Genomic DNA, 22,241 nt, shown 5'->3' on the forward strand with positions numbered 1-22,241 from the left:
ATTTAAGGAAGCTCTTCCCCGTGAGGGTGCTGAGGCGCTGGCACAGGGTGCCCGGAGAAGCTGTGGCTGCCCCATCGCTGGCAGTGTTCAAGGGCACAGGGGCTTGGAGCAAGCTGCTCCAGTGGAAGGGGTCCCTGCCCGTGGAGGGGGCTGTGATTGGAAGAGCTTTAAGGTCCAAGACTTCATAAAGCTTGGCTCTGTCTTTAACCAAGATAAGAATCCCTCCTCCATAGACTCGGCTGTGCCGAGCTCCATTGCGCTCTTCCTCCTCCCCAGCACGTTGGTCATCATTAAGGGCAGCTGGAGCCGCTGTGGAGGCTTCAGTGGAGCCCTCTCACCTCCTCATTAGCCTCAATCTCCTCATTAACTCCAACTCCCCCCCTCCTCTGGGATCAGTGGGCACTTTCACCCTTGCCTCCTGTGCTGGTTTAAACCCAGTCAGCCATAAATCACGCAGTTGCTCTCTCACTCCCCCCCTTCTTGCCCTTCCCCAGCTCCCGGAGGGATGGAGAGGAGAATCAAAAGAATGCAACTCCCCTGGGTTGGGATCAGAACAGTTTAGTCACTAAGGTGTAACACAAATCACTGCTGCTGCCACCAATAACAATGATGAAGGAGATAACAAGGGAAGAGAATACATCACCTCACCACCTGCCAAACGATAACTCGCACTCCCACCCGGCCTGACTGAGCACCAACCCATACCTGTACCACCCCGCAGTGCCCCAGCCCTTCCGGATAACTCCCAGTTACATCCTGTTCATGACGTGCTGTGCTATGGAATACCTCCTTGGTCAGTTTGGGTCAGGTGTCCTGTCCCTGCTTCCTCCCGGCTTCCCCTCCTCCCTGGCAGCGCAGGAGGCTCACAAAGTCCTCGGTCAGACCAAACATTTGAGCGGTGACTAAAACACCGGTGTTATCAGCACTGTTCCCAGGCCGAAAGTCTGTACCAGCTATCAAGGAGAAAAGTGCCTGCTACTGCTGAACGCAGGGCACCATCCCACGCCTATGATCCCAACAAAGCTCCATCCACCACGTGTCCTGCTCCGTCACTGGCAATGCGGGAAGCCCCCAGCACAGAATCCCTCCTCCATAGACTCAGCTGTGCTGAGCTCCATCGTGCTCTTCCTCATCCCAGGATGTTGCTCATCCCTAAGGGCAGCTGGAGCCGCTGTGGTGGCTCCAGTGGAGCCCTCTCACCTCCTCATTAGCCCCAATCTCCTCATTAACTCCAACTCCCCCCTCTCCTGTGGGATCAGTGGGCACTTTCACCCTTGCCTCCTCATCCTCGTGCCCATCCTGCAGGACCAGTTCCTCCCCGAGGACTGATCTGGGGCATTCTGAAGCCATTTGGGGTGCGGGGTTGGGGGCAGCAGAGCTGCGGATTGGGGAGCGGTGTTGGGAAAGGGCTCAGAGCACGTTTGGGGTGTGTAAAGGGCTAATCCTGGGGTCTGAGGTGGGAGCTCCCCCATTGCCCCCGCTCCCAGCCGCATCCCCGAGGCCAGCGAGGGGCTGGAGCTGGGCCCCCTTCAACCTGCAGGACCCCTTTGAGCTGAGCCACAACGTGGCAGCCAACGTCAACGAGAAAACAGCGTCGCGCTCTGGGCGCTGCTGCCGCGACGCCACCAAGTCCTGCGGTACCGGCAGGAAGCCAGCAAGGGCCGGGCCTGGGGGCTCACACGGCTCTTCCCAGTGGAGCCGGGAGCAGGGAACGCCGGTGCTTTCCTCATCAACATTCCCTTGGGCTCCACTGGAGGCTCCGAGCAGCTCGGCCGGGAGCCCCGTGGCCGCGGCCCACGGTTCTGGGAGGTCTGTGCCGCCATCGGCTTCGTGTTGAGGGACGTTCTCAAGTGCAGCTGCACCGCAGGGAAGGCACCGGGAGCTCCCGGCGAGGAGTTGGGGCTCTCGGGGGACTCGGAGCTGCCTGAGGAGCCGCCAATGGGCCCGGACACAGCGGAGGAGCTGCTGGCATTGGGCTGCAAGCGTCGTGCTCCCGAGGCACCCAACGGCACCGCGTGGCACCGGGTGTGGACGGGCCGATGCCGCGTGCGCCGGTAGCTGCAGCACAGCGATGGCCCGGAGGGCGATGAGCTGGACCTGGAGCAAAGGGTGTCAGAAGCCATCGTGCAGCGGGAGGGCACCGGGCGCCCGGCAGAGCCGCTGCTTTGCTTTGAGGCCAGCGCGAGGGTGAGGGGCACCAGGTGGGTGCTGCTGCGCCTGCTCCCCTCCCCAGCTCCCCCCCCCGGGGCTCTGTTTCGGGACTTTTTCCACTTTCTGCAGGGTTTTCTCCCCGCCGCGGTGCGGAGGCGCCTGGGCCGGGGGCTGCGGGGGGGTTCAGGCCCCCAGGATGGGGGGGACCAAGGGGAGGTTTCTTCACCCTGATGTGGGTTTGCTGCAGTAAAAGATTTGTTTTGCAGCCGTGTCCCGTAGAGGTCGCGGGGGGAGGATTTGGGGGGGGGGAACGGAGACATCTAGGAAACGGGGCGCGATGGCAAAGGGCGGGGGCGTGGCATGCAAATGTGACATTAAAATAGAGACGGGTGTGGGCGTGGCTATGCTAATTGACAGCACAAAGCGGGAAGGGGACGCCGGGAGACTCCGCTTGGGAAGGGTTCCTGGAGCTCGGGGGTTGTCGGTGCCCACGGAGCCGGGACGAGCGGTGCGGGAGCAGCGGGGGGAAACGGAGCGGGAAACGGAGGGAGCGCGGAGCGGGGTGGCCGTGATGTGGGGCGGAGCGGCCGCCGTTGGGGCTTGTGGTGAGAGGAGGTGGAGGTATCGCTTCTCGGCCTTTTGGCTAAGATCAAGTGTAGTATCTGTTCTTATCAGTTTAATATCTGATACGTCCTCGATGAGAGGACTTTATATTAAACGGATTTTTGGCCGTGGGAGTCGGACCCGGAGCTTGCTCCATCCGCTCCGCGCATCGTCCCGGTATTGCAGCGCCTCCGGGTTCGGTGCACCCCTGCGGGGGACCTTGTGCTAGTTAAAGACAGAGCGAAACCGTGGGGCAACGGGGGGTTCGCAGCGCTCTCCGTGTGCTGTGGGTGCTGCTGCTCCTTGCGCGGTTAACTCGTACCCGCTCTGTGGGTAGACCTCGTGTCCCGTCCACGGCCTCCGGAGCAGGGTCTGGAGCAGCTCCCACAGGAGCCAGACTGAGAACATCGGGGCTGGAGAAGCCGCGAGGAGAGCTCAGAGGCTGAAGGGGGCTGCAAGGATGCTGGGAGGGACCTGCAGCAGGGACTGGAGCGATGGGACAAGGGGTGATGGGGTCAGACTGCGAGAGGGGAGATTTAGACGGGATTTAAGGAAGCTCTTCCCCGTGAGGGTGCTGAGGCGCTGGCACAGGGTGCCCAGAGAAGCTGTGGCTGCCCCATCCCTGGCAGTGTTCAAGGACACAGGGGCTTGGAGCAAGCTGCTCCAGTGGAAGGGGTCCCTGCCCGTGGAGGGGACTGTGATTGGAAGAGCTTTAAGGTCCAAGACTTCATAATGCTTGGCTCTGTCTTTAACCAAGATAAGAATCCCTCCTCCATAGACTCGGCTGTGCTGAGCTCCATCGTGCTCTTCCTCATCCCTAAGGGCAGCTGGAGCCGCTGTGGAGGCTTCAGTGGAGCCCTCTCACCTCCTCATTAGCCTCAATCACCCCATTAGCTCCAACTCCCCCCCTCCTCTGGGATCAGTGGGCACTTTCACCCTTGCCTCCTGTGCTGGTTTAAACCCAGTCAGCCATAAATCACGCAGTTGCTCTCTCACTCCCCCCCTTCTTGCCCTTCCCCAGCTCCCGGAGGGATGGAGAGGAGAATCAAAAGAATGCAACTCCCCTGGGTTGGGATCAGAACAGTTTAGTCACTAAGGTATAACACAAATCACTGCTGCTGCCACCAATAACAATGATGAAGGAGATAACAAGGGAAGAGAATACATCACCTCACCACCTGCCAAACGATAACTCGCCCCCCACCCCGCCTGACTGAGCACCAACCCATACCTGTACAACCCCGCAGTGCCCCAGCCCTTCCGGCTAACTCCCAGTTACATCCTGTTCATGACGTGCTGTGCTATGGAATACCCCTATGGTCAGTTTGGGTCAGGTGTCCTGTCCCTGCTTCCTCCCGGCTTCCCCTCCTCCCTGGCAGCGCAGGAGGCTCACAAAGTCCTCGGTCAGACCAAACATTTGAGCGGTGACTAAAACACCGGTGTTATCAGCACTGTTCCCAGGCCGAAAGTCTGTACCAGCTATCAAGGAGAAAAGTGACCGCTACTGCTGAACGCAGGGCACCATCCCACGCCTATGATCCCAACAAAGCTCCATCCACCACGTGTCCTGCTCCGTCACTGGCAATGCGGGAAGCCCCCAGCACAGAATCCCTCCTCCATAGACTCGGCTGTGCTGAGCTCCATCGTGCTCTTCCTCCTCCCCAGCACGTTGCTCATCCCTAAGGGCAGCTGGAGCCGCTGTGGTGGCTTCAGTGGAGCCCTCTCACCTCCTCATTAGCCCCAATCTCCTCATTAACTCCAACTCCCCCCCCTCCTCTGGGATCCGTGGGCACTTTCACCCTTGCCTCCTCATCCTCCTGCCCATCCTGCAGGACCAGTTCCTCCCCAAGGACAGATCTGGGGCATTCTGAAGCCATTTGGGGTGCGGGGTTGGGGCCAGCAGAGCTGCGGGGAGGGGAGCGGTGTTGGGAAAGGGCTCAGAGCACTTTTGGGGTGTGTAAAGGGCTAATCCTGGGGTCTGAGGTGGGAGCTCCCCCATTGCCCCCGCTCCCAGCCGCGTCCTTCATCCCCGTGCACGGCCTGGGGCACGGGGTGGGCGTGACCGATCCGAGGGGCGGGGCCATGCAAATCAGCGCTGTGAGGGACGTATGAGGTGTGATGCAAATGAGGCTCCCCAGTGCCGCTCAGGGGGCGGGGCTATGCTAATGAGACATCACCTGCCTCGTGGGGGCTGCCGGGAGCTCCGCAGCGGGCGGGTTCCCGGGGCTCAGCGGGGTTCGGTGCCCGCGGGATGAGGACAGCAACGGGGGACGGTGCGGGGAGAGCAGCGGGCAAGGAGCCCTAGGGCGGAGCGGGGTGACCGTGGTGTGGGTGAGTGCGGGCCCGCTTGCAGGCGGGGGCAGGGGGAGGTTCCGGTATCGCTTCTCGGCCTTTTGGCTAAGATCAAGTGTAGTATCTGTTCTTATCAGTTTAATATCTGATACGTCCTCGATGAGAGGACTTTATATTAAACGCATTTTTGGTTGTGGGAGTCGGAGGCGGGGCTTGCTCCATCCGCTCCGCGCATCGTCCCGGTATTGCAGCGCCTCCGGTGTTCGGTGCACCCCTGCGGGGACCTTGTGGTGGTCAAAGACAGAGCAAAGACTTTCGGTAGGGGTAGGGTCCCATGGCTACGATACCGTCCGCTGTTTCCGGAGCAGGCACTGGGGCAGCTCCCACAGGAGCCAGGCTGAGACCATTGGTGCTGGAGAAGAGAAGCTGCGAGGAGAGCTCAGAGCAGCTTCCAGGGTGTGAAGGGGGCTGCAAGGATGCTGGGGAGGGACCTGCAGCAGGGACTTGATAGGACAAAGGGGTGATGGGGTCAGACTGGAACAGGGCACATTTAGACTGGATTTAAGGAAGCTCTTCCCTGTGAGGGTGCTGAGGCCCTGGCACAGGGTGCCCGGAGAAGCTGTGGCTGCCCCATCGCTGGCAGTGTTCAAGGCCAGGTTGGGCATATTTTTGGGTGACCGGGTTTACTGTGTGGTGTCCCTGCCTATGGCAGGGGTTGGAACTGGATGAGCTTCTGGTCCTTTCCAACCCTAACCATGCCCGGATTCAATCGGGTGTACCCACAGAGGGGATGTCAAGTCAGCCCAAACGAGGACCAGCAGCACCGCATCTCAGGATTGGGCTGAGGGACCGGTCACCGCTCGTGCTGGAGGTTACCCGGGGTCTTCGTTCTGTCTTTGACCAGCACAAAAGACAGAATCCGATGGAATCGGGGCATAGTTGGGGTTGGAAAGGACCTGAAGCTCATCCAGTTCCACCCCCTGCCATAGGCAAGGGCACCTCACACTAAACCATGTCACCCAAGACTGTTCAACCTGCCCTTGAACAATGGGGCAGCCACAGCTTCCCTGGGCACCCTGTGCCAGCGCTTCAACACCCCCGCAGGGAAGAGCTTCTGCCTTAGATCCAACCCGAACTCCCCCTGTTCCAGTCTGACCCCATCACCCCCTGTCCCATCGCTCCAGTCCCTGCTGAAGGTCCCTCCCAGCATCCTTGCAGCCTCCTTCAGACGCTGAGAGAGTTATGCCCGAGGAAGCAGCCGCAGCCACAGCGCAAGGGCGAAATCAGGAGCGCATCCCTGCACCCGTTAAAGGTTCCCGGTTCCTTCGCTCTGTTTTTGACCACCAGAAGGTCCCCGCAGGGGTGCACCGAGCCCGGAGGCGCTGCAATACCGGGACGATGCGCGGAGCGGATGGAGCAAGCCCCGCCTCCGACTCCCACGCCCAAAAATCCGTTTAATATAAAGTCCTCTCATCGAGGACGTATCAGATATTAAACTGATAAGAACAGATACTACACTTGATCTTAGCCAAAAGGCCGAGAAGCGATACCGAAACCTCCCCCATGCCCCCGCCTGCAAGCGGACCCGCACTCACCCACACCACGGCCACCCCGCTCCGCCCTAGGGCTCCTTGCCCGCTGCTCTCCCCGCACCGTTCCCCGTTGCTGTCCTCATCCCGCGGGCACCGAACCCCGCTGAGCCCCGGGAACCCGCCCGCTGCGGAGCTCCCGGCAGCCCCCACGAGCCAGGTGATGTCTCATTAGCATAGCCCCGCCCCCTGAGCGGCACTGGGGAGCCTCATTTGCATCATACCTCATACGTCCCTCACAGCGCTGATTTGCATGGCCCCGCCCCTCGGATCGGTCATGCCCACCCCGTGCCCCAGGCCGTGCACGGGGATGAAGGACGCGGCTGGGAGCGGGGGCAATGGGGGAGCTCCCACCTCAGACCCCGAAATTGCCCCTTTATACCCCAAAAGTGCTCTGAGCCCTTTCCCGACACCGCTCCCCAATCCGCAGCTCTGCTGGCCCCAACCCCGCACCCCAAATGGCTTCAGAATGCCCCAGATCAGTCCTTGGGGAGGAATCTATGGGGATGATGGGGATGAGGAGGCAGGGGTGAAAGTGCCCACGGATCCCAGAGGAGGGGGGAAGTTGGAGTTAATGCGGAGATCGGGGCTCCTGGCTTGACTTCGGGACCGAAGCTTTGGGAAGGGCTTTACCCCCGCTTCCTACAAGCACGCTGATGACGGAAAAGGCCGAAGTGGGACAGGCAAATCCGGGTGCAAAGAGCACAGCGCAAGGTGCCCTGGGGTGGTACAGGCGGGCGCGATTCTTTCTCCTTCCCCTTTTCTCCTCGCACTAGTGCTGCGTGAGCTCTCAAAGCAGGCACCGGCATTAACGGAGCCACCCGAGGCCGGAGCCGCCCGCGCGGTGTGGGGCTGGGACCGCGACTCCCAGTGCCCCCGATCGCCTGCCGTTTGGGCCCTCGCCTGTCCCTGCAGGGCTTCGCAAGCGTGGCTAAACGTGGGGTGCCCTCGGGGGTTTTAGGTGAGGGCAGCGGGCACGGAACCGACCCCATCCTTTACACCTGAGGTTTGTCTGCCAGGGCCGAGCGAGCTTGGACGGTGACAGCAACGCCCTCCGGTCGCGGGTTTGGGTCGAGTGTCCTTCTCTTAGATGGATGGCTTTAACAGGGCCCAACGAGCTGCATCTGCCTGGGTTTGAAGTTAGAGCTGTCCTTCTAGGATGGCTGCCTGAAGGCTGGCGAGCCCATCCTGCCCATGGACACGCTTTGGCTGCCCCTTCAGTTGAGAGCTGTCGGGCATGGGAGACCCTACCGGCGGCGTGTGCCACCGCCAGGATAGCTCCCAAGCCCACAAGTGCACGCAAGCTCTTCCCCCACGACACGGGGGTGCTGTGAAAGAGCAATTGAGGCTAATGAGGAGGTGAGAGGGCTCCACTGAAGCCTCCAGAGCGGCTCCAGCTGCCCTTAGGGATGGGGAAGAGCACGATGGAGCTCAGCACAGCCGAGTCTATGGAGGAGGGATTCTTATCTTGGTTAAAGACAGAGCCAAGCGTTATGAAGTCTTGGACCTTAAAGCTCTTCCAATCACAGCCCCCTCCACGGGCAGGGACCCCTTCCACTGGAGCAGCTTGCTCCAAGCCCCTGTGTCCTTGAACACTGCCAGCGATGGGGCAGCCACAGCTTCTCTGGGCACCCTGTGCCAGCGCCTCAGCACCCTCACGGGGAAGAGCTTCCTTAAATCCAGCCTAAATGTGCCCTGTTCCAGTCTGACCCCATCACCCCTTGTCCCATCGCTCCAGTCCCTGCTGCAGGTCCCTCCCCAGCATCCTTGCAGCCCCCTTCACAGCCTGGAAGCTGCTCTGAGCTCTCCTCGCAGCTTCCCTTCTCCAGGCTTGACGCGCGGATTGACCCCACAACCCGTTCATTGTAAAGCGGGAATCCTTTATTCAGCGCTGAGGCGCACGGGGGGTGCTCCTCCAAAAGCACGCGCGCCCCCCTTTGCCACCCCGTTTGTTTATACCCCATATAATGATGGCCTAAACATGGGATTGCTTCACGCCTCATACATATGCAAAACCTATCTCCGTCTAATATTATAATTAGTTTTCCGGCGTTCGTCCCATTGGTGCGCCTGCGCAGTGCCTCCTGGTGGTGGTCGTGAGGATGAAGGCCTGCAGCTCCTCTTCATCACCGCGAGTAACCTCTTGCTTTCACGGGGGCTCAATGGGGTTTCGGCTCCTGACCAAACCTCAGGTTCGGTACGAGCCGGTTTTGTGTATCTTAAAGCAGGAACTTGTGAGGTTTGTAAATGTTGTTCCTCTGGGGTCTTTTGTTCCTTTTCTTCCTCTGGATGCTGTTGGAACAAGAACGTCTTCAATGTTAAGCTATGAATCTGATCTGATCTGCAGCCCTAACTCCTCCCGTTCTGCTTCCCCATTGGAGCGACTTTGACTCCTCCAGTTCTGCTTCCCCAAGCACAGCGCTCAAGCAAACAGGCACAACGTTAACCCTTTATTTCCCGGTACCAACCGGAGCAGCCCCGATGCGCTCAGCCTGGCTCCTGTGGGAGCCGCTCCGGACACGGCGGAAGGGACACGAATCCCCACAGAGCGGGTACGGGTTAACCCCGAACGCAGCAGCACCCACAGCACACGGAGAGCGCCCCGAACCCCCCATTGCCCCACGGTTTCGCTCTGTCTTTGACCACCACAAGGTCCCCGCAGGGGTGCACCGAACCCGGAGGCGCTGCAATACCGGGACGATGCGCGGAGCGGATGGAGCAAGCCCCGACTCCGACTCCCACAACCAAAAATCCGTTTAATATAAAGTCCTCTCATCGAGGACGTATCAGATATTAAACTGATAAGAACAGATACTACACTTGATCTTAGCCAAAAGGCCGAGAAGCGATACCGGAACCTCCCCCTGCCCCCGCCTGCAAGCGGGCCCGCACTCACCCACACCACGGCCACCCCGCTCCGCCCTAGGGCTCCTTGCCCGCTGCTCTCCCCGCACCGTCCCCCGTTGCTGTCCTCATCCCGCGGGCACCGAACCCCGCTGAGCCCCGGGAACCCGCCGGCTGCGGAGCTCCCGGCAGCCCCCACGAGGCAGGTGATGTCTAATTAGCATAGCCCCGCCCCTAACGCGGCTCCGCTGGACACGCCCCGCGTCTCTAGGGGCGTGGCTTGTTGCTAGGGGCGCGGCAGACTCGCTGCCGTGCGGCAGCTAGGGGCGGGGACTGTCTCTAGGGGGCGTGTCCTCCCTCCCACTCTGGCTGCTGATTGGTTCTTCCGGCGCCTGTGGGCGGGGTTAGTGGCTGAGCGGCCCCGAGAGCTTCCGGCGGGGCGGCTGTTGCTCCGGAAGCGGTGCTGGCGGCCGCCGGTGACCCGGAAGCGCTGCGCGGGGCGGGGCTGCGGCGGATGATGGCGGCGGAGGAGCCTCAGCAGCAGCCGGAGCCGCTCGGCGGCGACGCGGACGGTACCGGCGGGACCCGGCCCCATAGCGCCCCATAGCCCCCCATAGCCCTCCTGTGGCACCCTATAGCGCCCCGACACAGCCCCACAGTCGCCCATAACCCTCTATAGCGCCCCATAGCCCCCCATAGCACCTCTGTAGCGCCTCTTAGCCCCCACATAAGGCCCCCATAGCACCTCTGTAGCGCCCCATAGCCCCCACATAAAGCCCTCGTAGCACGTCTATAGCGCCCCATAGCCCCCACATAAGGCCCCCATAGCCCCCCATAGCACCTCTGTAGCGCCCCATAGCCCCCCATAGCACCTCTATAGCGCCCCATAGCTCCCACTTAAGGCCCCCATAGCCCCCCATGGCACCTCTATAGCGCCCCATAGCCCCCACATAAGGCCCCCATAGCCCCCCATAGCACCTCTATAGCGCCCCATAGCCCCCACTTAAGGCCCCCATAGCACCTCTGTAGCGCGCCATAGCCCCCACTTAAGGCCCCCATAGCCCCCCATAGCACCTCTATAGCCCCCCATAGCCCCCACATAAGGCCCCCATAGCTCCCCATAGCACCCCCATAGTGCTCCAGTCTCCTCCTGTACCCACATAGGCCGTCCCAGGACCCCAGTGCCCCCTATAGATCCCCTTTCATGCCCCCCCCATGCCCCATAGGGTCCTTTTAGCCCCCCAATCCCTCCCCTTCCCCAGACCCAATTTGGGGGTTCCCACAGGGGAGGGTGGGGCGAAGGCCCCAAATCCATGGGGGTCCCCTCTTGAACCCCCTCCCCCCCCCATAGGTGTGAACTGCCTGGCCTACGATGAGGCCATCATGGCCCAGCAGGACCGGATCCAGCAGGAGGTGAGACCCCCAACCACCCACCCCCCTTTGACCCCCCCCCCAAGTGCTTGAGGGGACCCCAAACCCCACTTTGGGGCTGCCCCCCCCCCCGTTCCTGGTGCAGATCGCGGTGCAGAACCCGCTGGTGTCGGAGCGCCTGGAGCTGGCCGTGCTCTACAAGGAGTACGCCGAGGACGACCACATCTACCAGCAGAAGATCAAGGTGGGGCCCCGCCGTGGGGCTGACGGGCACCAAAGGGCTCCACTATGGGGCTGGGGGGCGGGGTTCCTGCTGCCCCTCTCCTCTTCACCCCCCACCCCCTTCCAGGACCTGCTCCAGAAGTATTCCTACATCCGGAAGACGCGGCCGGACGGGAATTGCTTCTATCGGGCCTTTGGCTTCGCTCACCTGGAGGCGCTGCTGGAGGACGGGCAGGAGCTGCAGCGGTGCGGGACCCCCCCAAAGCAGGGACCCCCCCCCCCCAAAGCAGGGACCCCCCCTCAAAGCAGGGACCCCCCCAAAGCAGGGACCCCCCCCCCAAAGCAGGGACCCCCCCCCCAAAGCAGGGACCCCCCCACAGCAGGGACCCCCCCACAGCAGGGACCTCCCCCAAAGCAGGGACCGCCCCCAAAGCAAGGAACCCCCAAAGCAGGGACGCCCCCCAAAGCAGGGACCCCCCCAAAGCAGGGACCCCCCCAAAGCAGGGACCCCCCCCCAAAGCAGGGAACCCCCCAAAGCAGGGACCCCCCCCAAAGCAGGGACCCCCCCCAAAGCAGGGAACCCCCCAAAGCAGGGACCCCCCCCATAGCAGGGACCCCCCCCAAAGCAGGGACCGCCCCCAAAGCAAGGACCCCCCCAAAGCAGGGACGCCCCCCAAAGCAGGGACCCCCCCATAGCAGGGACCAACACATAATAGGAATCTCCCAAAGCAGGGATGCCCCCCAAAGCAGGGACCCCCCCATAGCAGGGACCAACACATAACAGGAATCTCCCAAAGCAGGGAACCCCCATAGCAGGGACCCCCCCCCAAAGCAGGGACTCCCCCATAGCAGGGACCCCCCATAGCAGGGACCCTCCCCTAGTAGTGACCCCCGCATAGCAGGGACCCCCCCCATAGCAGGGATCCCCCCCTAGCAGTGACCCTCCCATAGCAGGGAACCCCCATAGCAGGGACCCCCATGAAAAGACCCCCCCCCGACCCCCTGGGTGCCCCTTCCCAAATCCTTTGGGTGTTTTTGGTCCTCCCAGAGCCAGGGTCCTGTACTTGGGGGTGCCCCCCCATTCTTGGGGTACTCCATGGGCTCCTGGGTGTTCCCTTCCCAAGTCTCTGGGTGCCTGTGGTGCCCCCCCTGTACCTTGGTCCTCCCCATACCATATACATTGGGTGACCCCCCCCCACTGCCATCATTGGGTATCCTGGGGTCCCCTTCCCAAGTCCTCTGGGTGCCCTTTGTCACCCCCCTTTCATGCCTGTGGGTCCCCCCCACCCCCCTGTCTCTGGGTCCTGGTGCCCCCCCATGACCCCCCCGTTGCCCCCCCAGGTTTAAGGAGGTGTCAGCACGCAGCAAGGAGGAGCTGGTGGCTCAGGGCTTCACCGAGTTCACCATCGAGGACTTCCACAACACGGTGGGACAGGGGGGACACACGTGTGTGTCACAGTGACAGTGACACGTGTGTGTGTGACAGTGACAGTGACACGTGTGTGTGTGACAGTAACCACGTGTGTGACAGTGACACGTGTGTGTGTGACAGTGACGTGTGACAGTGATGTGTGTGTGTGACAGTGACCACGTGTGTGACAGTGAACACGTGTGTGTGACAGTGACCACGTGTGTGTGACAGTGACACTTGTGTGTGTGACAGTGACGTGGGTGTGACAGGGGAATATGTGTGTGACAGTGACGTGTGTGTGTGATGGGAACGTGTGTGTGACGGGAACGTGTGTGTCACAGTGACACGTGTGTGTGACAGTGACGTGTGTGTGTGACACTGACCACGTGTGACAGTGATGTGTGTGTGTGTGACAGTGACCATGTGTGTGTGACAGTGACACGTGTGTGTGACAGTGACACGTGTGTGTGACAGTGACACGTGTGTGTGTGACACTGACCACATGTGTGTGTGACAGTGACACGTGTGTGACAGTGATGTGTGTGTGTGACAGTGACCGTGTGTGTGACAGTGACACGTGTGTGTGACAGTGACCGCGTGTGTGACAGTGACACGTGTGTGTGACAGTGACGTGTTTGTGACAGTGACCACATGTGTGACAGTGACGTGCGTGTGTGATGGGAACATGTGTGTGACAGTGACGTGTGTGTGATTGGAACATGTGTGTGACAGTGACGTGTGTTTGATGGGAACATGTGTGTGACAGTGACTTGTGTGTGTGTGACAGGGACACGTGTGTGTGACAGTGACGTGTGTGTGTGACTGGCGTGTGTGTGACAGTGACATGTGTGACAGTGACGTGTGTGTGTGTGACAGTGATATGTGTGTGTGACAGTGATGTGTGTGTGTGACTGATGTGTGTTTGACAGTGACACTTCTGTGACGGTGACGTGTGTGAGAGTGACAGTGTGTTGGTGACACACGTATGTGTGTGACGGTGACACATGTGACAGAGACGTGTGCATGACAGTGGTGTGTGTCAGTGACATGTCTGTGACAGTGACATGTGTGGCAGTGATGCGTGTGCGTGACAGTGATATGTGTGTGATAATGACACGTGTGTAACGGTGACACGTGTTTCACAGTGTGTATGACAGTGACGTGTGTGCTGTCCATGTTAACACACGTGTAGCAATGACCCATGTGTGCCCATGTTAACATGTATGTGTGACGCATTACACATCTGTGTGACAGTGACACCTGTGTGCGCCAATGGCCCATGTGTTGCCCATGTTAGCACACATGTATGCACCACGTTCCCCATATGTTGCTGACGTTAACACGTGTGTGCCCCTGTTACCCATGTGTTGCCCATGTTAACACGTGTGTGCCCCTGTTACCCATGTGTTGCCCATGTTAACGCATGTGTGCCCCCGATACCCGTGTGTTGCCCGTGTTAATGCATGTGTGCCCCCGATACCCGTGTGTTGCCCGTGTTAACACGTGTGTGTGCCCTCATTATCTGTGTTGCCTATGTTAACACGTGTGCCCATTACCCATGTGTGCCCCTGTTACCCGTGTGTTGCCGATGATAACACGTGTGCCCCCGTTACCCATGTGTTGCCCATGATAACACGTGTGTGTACCCCCATTACCCATGTGTTGCCCATGTTAACATGTGTGTGTGCCCGTTACCTGTGTGTTGCTCATGTTAACGCATGTATGCCCCCGTTACCCATGTGTTGCCCTTGTTAACACGTGTGTGCCCCCGTTACCCATGTGTTGCCTTGTTAACACGTGTGTGTGCCCCCGTTACCTGTGTGTTGCCCTTCGTAACGTGTGTGTGCCCATTACCTGTGTGTTGCCCATGCTAACACGTGTGTGCACACCTGTTACCCGTGTGTTGCCCATGTTAACACGTGTGTGTGCCCATTACCTGTGTGTTGCTTATGTTAACACATGTGTGCACCTGTTACACATGTGACCCCATTACCCATGTGTTGCCTGTGATAACGTGTGTGTGCCCCCGTTACCTGTGTGTTGCCCATGATAACATGTGTGTGCCCCTATTACCTGTGTTGCCTATGATAACACGTGTGTGCCCCCATTACCCCTGCGTTGCCTATGATAACATGCGTGTGCCCCCATTACCTGTGTGAGGCCATGATAAGACGTGTGTGCCCCGTTACCTGTGTGTTGCCCATGTTAACATGCGTGTGCCCCTATCACCTGTGTGTTGCCCATGTTAACATGCGTGTGCCCCGTTACCTGTGTGTTGCCTGTGATAACACGTGTGTGCCCCATTACCCGTGTGTTCCCCATGATAAAGTGTATGAGCCTGTTACCCGTGTGTTGCCCATGATAACACACGTGTATACCCGTGTGCTACCCATGTTCACGTGTGTGTACTCATGTGTTACCCATGTTAATGTGTGCGTACCTGTGTGTTACCCATGTTAACACGTGTTACCCATGTTCACACGTGTGTGTACCCGTGTGTTACCCATGTTAAAGTGTGTGTACCCGTGTGTTACCCAAGTTCACACGTGTGTACCCATGTGTTACCCAAGTTCACACGTGTGTACCCGTGTGTTACCCATGTTAACCCGTGTGTTACCCATGTTCACACGTGTGTGCGCCCATGTGTTACCCATGTTAACACGTGTGTGTACCATGTGTTACCCATGCTAACACGTGTGTGTACCATGTGTTACCCATGTTAACACATGTGTGCCCATGTGTTACCCATGTTAACATGTGTGTACCATGTTACCCATGCTAACACGTGTGTGTACCATGTGTTACCCATGTTCACACCTGCGTGCCCATGTGTTACCCCCGCTAACCCGTGTGTGTCCCCACGTGTCGCAGTTCATGGAGCTGATCGAGCGCGTGGAGCGCCGGGTGCCGCTGCCGGAGCTGCTGGCGGCCTTCAACGAGCCCAGCACCTCGGATTACCTCGTGGTTTACCTGCGGCTCCTCACCTCCGGCTGCCTCCAGCGCCACCGCCGCTTCTTCGAGCAGTTCCTCGAGGGCGGGCGCAGCATCAAGGAGTTCTGCCAGCAGGTGAGGGCCAGGGCCTTGAATGGGTCTTGAATGGGCCTTGAATGGGTCTTGAATGGGTCTTGAATGGGCCTTGAATGGGCTTTGAATGGGCCTTGAATGGGCCCTGAATGAGTCTTGAATGGGCCCTGAATGGGTCTTGAGTGGGCTTTGAATGGGTCTTGAATGGGTCTTGATTGAGTCTTGAATGGGTTTTCAATGGGCCTTGAATGGGTCTTGAATGGGCCTTGAATGAGTCCTGAATGGGTCTTGAATGGGTTTTTTATGGGTCTTGAATTGGCATTGAATGGACCTTGAATGAGCCGTGAATGGGCCTTGAATGGGTCTTGAATGGATCTTGAATGGGTCTTGAATGGATCTTGAATGGGTCTTGAATGGATCTTGAATGGGCCTTGAATGGATCTTAAATGGGCCTTGAATGGATCTTGAATGGGCCTTGAATGGATCTTAAATGGGCCTTGAATAGGTCTTGAATGGGCCTTGAATGGATCTTAAATGGGCCTTGAATAGGTCTTGAATGGATCTTGAATGGGCCTTGAATGGATCTTAAATGGGCCTTGAATGGGCCTTCTTAAATGGGCCTTGAATGGGCCTTCAATGGGCCTTGAATGGATCTTGAATTGGCATTGAATGGGCCTTGAATGGGTCTTGAAGGAGTCCTGAATTGGCCTTCAATGGGTCTTGAATTGGCCTTCAATGGGTCTTGAATGGGCCTTGAATGGGTCTTGAATGGCTCTTGAGTGAGTCTTCAATGGGTCTTGAATGGATCTTGAATTGGCATTGAATGGGCCTTGAATGGGTCTTGAAGGAGTCCTGAATTGGCCTTCAATGGGTCTTGTATGGGTCTTGAATGGGCCCTGAATGGGTCTTGAATGGGTCTGAATTGGCGTTGAATGGGTCTTGAGTGGGCTTTGAATGGGTCTTGAATGGGCCTTGAATGGGTCTTGATTGAGTCTTGAATGGGTTTTCAATGGGCCTTGAATGGGCCTTGGATGGGTCTTGAATGGATCTTGAATGGATCTTGACTGGGTCTTGAATGGATATTGAATGGTCTTGAATGAGCCTTCAATGGGCCTTGAATGGGAGTTGGATGGGTCTTGAATGGATCTTGATTGGGTCTTGAATGGATATTGAATGGGTCTTGAATGGATATTGAATGGTCTTGAATGAGCCTTCAATGGGCCTTGAATGGGTCTTGAATGAGTCTTGAATGGGTTTGAATTGGTGTTGAATCAGTCTTGAACAGGTCTTGAATGAGTCTTGAATGAGCCTTCAGTGGGTCTTGAATGAGCCTTCAGTGGGTCTTGAATGCACCTCCCATGAGCCTCACCACCCCCCCAACCCACACCAGTGCCCCTCACCCACCCCCTTCCCCTCTCTCTCCCCCCCTCCACCCCACAGGAGGTGGAACCCATGTGCAAGGAGAGCGACCACATCCACATCATCGCCCTGGCGCGGGCCCTGCACGTCTCCATCCTGGTGGAATACATGGACCGGGGGGAAGGGGGGGCCACGAACCCCCACGTCTTCCCCGAGGGCTCCCAGCCCCGCGTCTGCCTCCTCTACCGCCCCGGCCACTACGACATCCTCTACAAGTGAGCGCCCGGCTCGAGCCAGCCTCGCACGAGCACTGGGGGGGGGGGGTCCACAACTGCCTCCCCCCCCCCCCTCCCCTCCCCTGGCTCCCCCCTCCTCCCTCCAATAAAGACGTGGCCCCACTCGCTCTGGATGTTGATTTGGGGGGGGGACGACGATGACCACTTGGGGGTTGCATTAGGTGTCCAGGCAAGGGGGCTGGGAGGTAGCCATGGGGGGCCATGGGGTGGGAGGGGGCACATTGGAGGATCTATGCAGTGGTGGGGGCTCATTGGACCCATTGAGGGGGCACATTTGGGGGGTCCATGCAGTGGGGGGGGACATTGGACCCCTTTAGGGAGCACATTTAGGGGTCCCTGCAGTGAGGGGGGGGCTCATTGGACCCCTTTAGGGGGCACATTTTGGGGGTCCGTGCAGTGGGGGGACATTGAACCCATTGAGGGGACACATTTGGTGGTCCCTGAGGGGGGGCTCATTGGACCCCTTTAGGGGGCACATTTGGGGGGTCCGTGCAGTGGGGGGGGACATTGGACCCCTTTAGGGGGTATATTTGGGGGGTCCATGCAGTGCGGGGGACTCATTGGACCCATCGAGGGGGCACATTGGGGGTCCCTGCAGTGAGGGGGCTCATTGGACCCCTTTAGGGGGCACATTTGGGGGGTCCATGCAGTGGGGGGGGACATTGGACCCCTTTAGGGGGTATATCTGGGGGGGTCCATGCGGGGGGGGGGGCCCATTGGGCTCCTTTAGGGGGCACATTTTGGGGGTCCATGCAGTTGGAGGCACATCTGGGGGATCCATGCAGTGACGGGGGGCTTACTGGACCCTTTTAGGGGGTACATTTGGGGGGTCCATGCAGTGGGGGGGGGGGCACATTTGGGGGGTCCATGCAGTGGGGGGTGGCTTATTGGACTTCTTTAGGGGGCACATTGGGGGATCTATGCCGGGGGGGTCACATCTGGGGGGTCCGTGCAGTGAGGGAGTGCTCATTGGACCCCTTTAGGGGGCACATTTGGGGGTCCATGCAGTGGGGGGGGGAACATTGGACCCCTTTAGGGGGCATATTTGAGGGGTCCATGCAGTGGGGGGGGCACCTTTGGGGGGTCCATGCATTCGGGGGGGGGTCATTGGTCCCCTTTAGAGGGCACATTTGGGGGGGGTCCATGCAGGGGGGTCCCTTGAGTGTCCAGAAAGGGGCAGTTTGGGGTCTGGGGGGGGGGGGGGTCTTAGTGCGTGTGACACATCCTGCCCCCCCCCCCCTTCCCCTCGTGTCCCCCCCCATGGGATCAAACACGGGGGGGGGGGGGGCAGAACCAGACCCCTCGTACCAGGGCCCCTGTGCAAGCCCCATTGGGGGCCACAAGTGGGGCGGTTCCTCCCCCCCCCCTCACGCCCTCGTGCAAGCCCCCCCCCGCCCCCCCCCCCCGCCGTGTCCCCGCGCACCGGGAGGCGGCGCATCCCCCCCCCCCCCTCCGCCGCCTTCCCACGCCCGCAGCCGCCGCCGCCAGCACCGGCCCCATCGCAGCGACCGGCACCGACCCCGGTGAGCGCCCTCCCCCCCACCCCCCCCACGGCCGGGACCCCCAACCCCCCCCCCCGGGCCCCCCCCGGCCCCCCCACCCCCCCCCCCCCCCCCCCCGTGGTACCCATTGATGCTCCAGCGCGGGGGGAGGGGCCGGAGCGGCAGCAGCGGAGCCCATCCCCCTGCCTCCGGCACCACCGGAGAGAATCCCCCCCCATCCTCCCCCCCCCCCCCCGGGACCCCCCCAACCCCCCCTAGGCCCCCCCGGAGCCCCCCAGAACCGCTGCTTCCTCCCCTCCCCCTCCAACGCTGGGGATGCTTCAATGGGGGGGGAGGGGCTCAGGAGGCCCGGGGGGGGGGGGGGGGATGGGCCGAGGCGCGCGGGACGCTGAACCCCCCTGCCCGGCCCCCCCCCCCCCCGAGCCCCTTTAACCCCTCCCCCCGAACCCCCAAACCCCCTCAACCCCCCCCCCCCATCCCCAGGGATGCTCAGCCAGGGGGAGGGGCACAGCCAATGGGGGGCGCTCCGGGGGTCCCAGGGGTGCTGTTCCCCCCCCCCCCCAACCCCAATGACCCCCCCCCAGCACCCCCCACTCCCCCCCCAGCACCCATGGGTGTTCCAGTTGGGGGGCTGGGAACAGCACCAGGCCCTTGGCTGATGCAATGGTGACCCTGGGGGCACGGGGGGTCCCGGGGGGGGGCCATGGTGGGGAGGGCCCTCCCCCTAATGAGCTGGTGTTAATTGGGCTGCTTCATTAACGCGGGTGGGTAATGAGCACCCGGGGGGGCCCCAACACACACGGGGACTGCCCCCCCCCCCCCCCCAAAGCTCATGACCCCTTTTCATCACCACCCCCCCCCCAAAGCGGCCCCCCCAAGGCGGGGGGGCCATGGAGCACCGGAGCCGGTAGCAGCGGCCTCGTACGAGGACCCGGACCCATTGCGCACAGGTAGGGCCCCCCCGCTGCCTATGGGGAGGGGGTCCTGCCCTATATATGGGGGATAGCGGGGGGGGGACAGAACATTGATCTCCTATAGGGGGGCTTGGGGAGGTCCTGCCCTATGGGGTTTATTGGGGGGGGGCTGCCATATACATGGGGGTCTCACCCTAGATACAGGGTTGGGGGGGGCAGCACACAGGTCCCCTATGTGGGTGTCCCTGTGCTATGTATGGGGGTCAGTGTGGTGTCCCTGCCCTATACATGGGGGTCAATGGAGGGGCAGCACGTAGGTCCCTTATAGAGGGGTCCCTGAGCTACATATGGGGCACAATAGGGGGGTCCCTTCTCTATATGTGGGGTTTTGGGGGGATGCATACAGGTCCCTTATAGGGGACTGGGGGGGATCCCTGCCCCATCTATGGGGTTCAGTATGGGATGTCCCTACCTAAGGGGTTGGGGGGGGGTCCCTGTCCTACATATGGAGTTCAGTGTGGGGTGTCCCTATCTATGGGGTTCAGTGTGGGGGTCCCTGCCCTATATATGGGATTTAGGGGGGATCCCTACCCTATCTATGGGGCTCAGTAAGGGGTCCCTGCCCTATGTATGGGATTTGGGGGTGGTCCCTGTCCTATGTATGGGATATGGGGGGAGGGGGGTGTCCCTGCCTTATCTATGGGGCTCAGTAAGGCGTCCCTGCCCTATGTATGGGCTTCAGTGTGGGCTGTCCCTATCTATGGGGCTCAGTAAGGGGTCCCTGCCCTATGCATGGGGTTCAGTGTGGGGTGTCCCTATCTATGGGGTTCAGAGGGGGGGTCCCTGCCCTATATATGGGATTTAGGGGGGATCCCTGCCCTATCTATGGGGCTCAGTAAGGGGTCCCTGTCCTATATATGGTGTTCAATGTGGGGTGTTCACATCTATGGGGTTCACTGGTGGGGGGTCCATGCCCTACATATGGGATTTGGAGGGGGGTCCCTGCCTTATCTATGGGGCTCAGTAAGGGGTCCCTGTCCTATGTATGGGCTTCAGTGTGGGTGTCCCTGTCCTATGTATGGGCTTCAGTGTGGGTGTCCCTATCTATGGGGTTCAGTGGGGGGGTCCCTGCCCTATGTATGGGATTTGGGGGTGGACCCTGTCCTATGTATGGGCTTCAGTGTGGGGGTCCCTATCTATGTGGTTCAGAGGGGGGGTCCCTGCCCTATGTATGGGATTTGGGGGTGGTCCCTGTCCTATGTATGGGCTTCAGTGTGGGTGTCCCTATCTATGGGGTTCAAAGGGGGGGTCCCTGTCCTATGTATGGGCTTCAGTGTGGGGTGTCCCTACCAATGGGGTTCAGTGGAGGGGTCCCTGCCCTATGTATGGGATTTGGGGGTGGTCCCTGTCCTATGTATGGGGTTCAGTGTGGGGTGTCCCTATCTATGGGCTTCAGTGGGGGGGTCCCTGTCCTATGTATGGGCTTTGGGGGTGGTCCCTGTCCTATGTATGGGGTTCAGTGTGGGGTGTCCCTATCTATGGGCTTCAGTGGGGGGGTCCCTGTCCTATGTATGGGCTTCAGTGTGGGTGTCCCTATCTATAGGCTTCAGTTGGGGCTCCCTGCCCTACGTAGGGGATTTGGGGGTGGTCCCTGTCCTATGTATGGGCTTCAGTTGGGGGTCCCTGCCCTACATATGGGCTTTGAGGGGGTCCCCGTTTCCTCGTGTGACACCGAACCCCCCCCCCCCCCCCAGGCCCCCTCTTTCCCCCCATGGCCCCCCCTCCCCTTTCCCTCCCCATCCCCTTTCCCCCCCTCTCCCCCCGCTCCTTCCTCCTCCTCCTCCTCCTCCTCCTCCTCCTCCCCTCCGCCGCCCCCTGCCCCTCCGTTTGCCGCTGCGCCGGGGGCCGCGTCTACTGCAACGACCGGGGCCTGACGGCGATCCCGGAGGGGGTCCCCGCGGGGGCGACCACGCTCTTCCTGCAGAACAACCGCATCGGGGACGCGGGGATCCCCGCCCGCCTCGCTCGGCTCTCGGCCCTCAAGGTCCTTTACCTGTACGCCAACGCCTTGGAGCACTTCCCGGCCCACCTGCCCCCGGCGCTGCGGGAGCTTCACCTGCAGGAGAACAACGTCCGCGGGCTCTGCCGTCGGGCGCTCGCCCGCGCCCCGCTCCTCGAGCGCCTGCACCTGGACGACAACTCCGTGTCCGCCGCCGGCATCGAGGAGGACGCGTTCGCCGAGAACCGCCGCTTGCGGCTCCTCTTCCTGTCCCGCAACCACCTGAGCAGCGTCCCCCCGGGGCTGCCGCCGGCCCTCGAGGAGCTGCGCCTCGACGACAACCGCATCCACACCATCCCCTTGCGCGCCTTCGAGGGGCTGCCCGCGCTGCGCCGCCTGGTCCTGGACGGGAACCTCCTGGCGAACCAGCGCATGGCCGACGACACCTTCAGCCGCTTGGGCAACCTCAGCGAGCTCTCCTTGGGGCGCAACGCCTTGGCCGCCCCCCCGGCCAACCTGCCCCGCGCCCGCCTGCGCCGCTTGTCCCTGGCCGCCAACGCCATCAACCACGTCCCCGCCGGCTCCCTGGCTCGGATGAGGGCCCTGGAGCGCTTGGACCTGTCGGACAACAACCTGACCACGCTGCCGCGGGGGCTCTTCCCCA

The 22,241-nt window shown here is 60.7% G+C and overlaps 2 protein-coding genes, 2 long non-coding RNA genes and 4 other non-coding genes across 8 annotated transcripts; 5 read left to right on the forward strand and 3 right to left on the reverse strand.

The window, feature by feature from the left end:
* The first annotated feature begins 2,774 nt into the window (after window positions 1–2,774).
* Window positions 2,775–2,965, forward strand: LOC134174260 (U2 spliceosomal RNA). Its single transcript, XR_009968580.1, has one exon. It is a non-coding gene; the product is annotated as a U2 spliceosomal RNA (small nuclear RNA).
* A 2,166-nt stretch (window positions 2,966–5,131) lies between these two features.
* LOC134174263 (U2 spliceosomal RNA) lies at window positions 5,132–5,323 on the forward strand. The gene has a single exon (XR_009968583.1). It is a non-coding gene; the product is annotated as a U2 spliceosomal RNA (small nuclear RNA).
* Window positions 5,324–6,403: 1,080 nt separating this feature from the next.
* Window positions 6,404–6,594, reverse strand: LOC134174262 (U2 spliceosomal RNA). Its single transcript, XR_009968582.1, has one exon. It is a non-coding gene; the product is annotated as a U2 spliceosomal RNA (small nuclear RNA).
* LOC134174256 (uncharacterized) lies at window positions 6,481–9,476 on the reverse strand. The gene is made up of 2 exons (XR_009968578.1): window positions 9,419–9,476; window positions 6,481–6,563 (listed from the first exon to the last, which is right to left on the reverse strand). It is a non-coding gene; the product is annotated as an uncharacterized LOC134174256 (long non-coding RNA).
* Window positions 9,295–9,485, reverse strand: LOC134174261 (U2 spliceosomal RNA). The gene has a single exon (XR_009968581.1). It is a non-coding gene; the product is annotated as a U2 spliceosomal RNA (small nuclear RNA).
* Window positions 9,486–9,894: 409 nt separating this feature from the next.
* On the forward strand, window positions 9,895–17,181 carry OTUB1 (OTU deubiquitinase, ubiquitin aldehyde binding 1). Its single transcript, XM_062639034.1, has 7 exons — window positions 9,895–10,051; window positions 10,831–10,892; window positions 10,996–11,094; window positions 11,200–11,318; window positions 12,414–12,498; window positions 15,355–15,549; window positions 16,948–17,181. The coding sequence occupies exons 1-7, from the start codon at window positions 9,994–9,996 to the stop codon at window positions 17,143–17,145; spliced, it is 816 nt and encodes a 271-aa protein (XP_062495018.1). The 5' UTR covers window positions 9,895–9,993; the 3' UTR covers window positions 17,146–17,181.
* Window positions 17,182–18,614: 1,433 nt separating this feature from the next.
* LOC134174252 (uncharacterized) lies at window positions 18,615–21,376 on the forward strand. Its single transcript, XR_009968577.1, has 3 exons — window positions 18,615–18,685; window positions 19,531–19,614; window positions 21,333–21,376. It is a non-coding gene; the product is annotated as an uncharacterized LOC134174252 (long non-coding RNA).
* Window positions 21,377–21,403: 27 nt separating this feature from the next.
* Window positions 21,404–22,237, forward strand: LOC134174253 (leucine-rich repeat transmembrane protein FLRT1-like; the record flags this gene model as incomplete). The annotated part of the gene is made up of 1 exon (XM_062639030.1): window positions 21,404–22,237. A coding segment is annotated over one exon (834 nt), but the record flags the coding sequence as incomplete, so codon positions are not given.
* Window positions 22,238–22,241: the final 4 nt, after the last annotated feature.

The sequence above is a fragment of the Pezoporus occidentalis genome, unplaced genomic scaffold (genome assembly GCF_034315485.1).
Source record: "Pezoporus occidentalis ecotype Australia unplaced genomic scaffold, CSIRO_AGI_Poc_V1 ctg597, whole genome shotgun sequence".
In the NCBI taxonomy this organism is placed as follows: domain Eukaryota; kingdom Metazoa; phylum Chordata; class Aves; order Psittaciformes; family Psittacidae; genus Pezoporus; species Pezoporus occidentalis.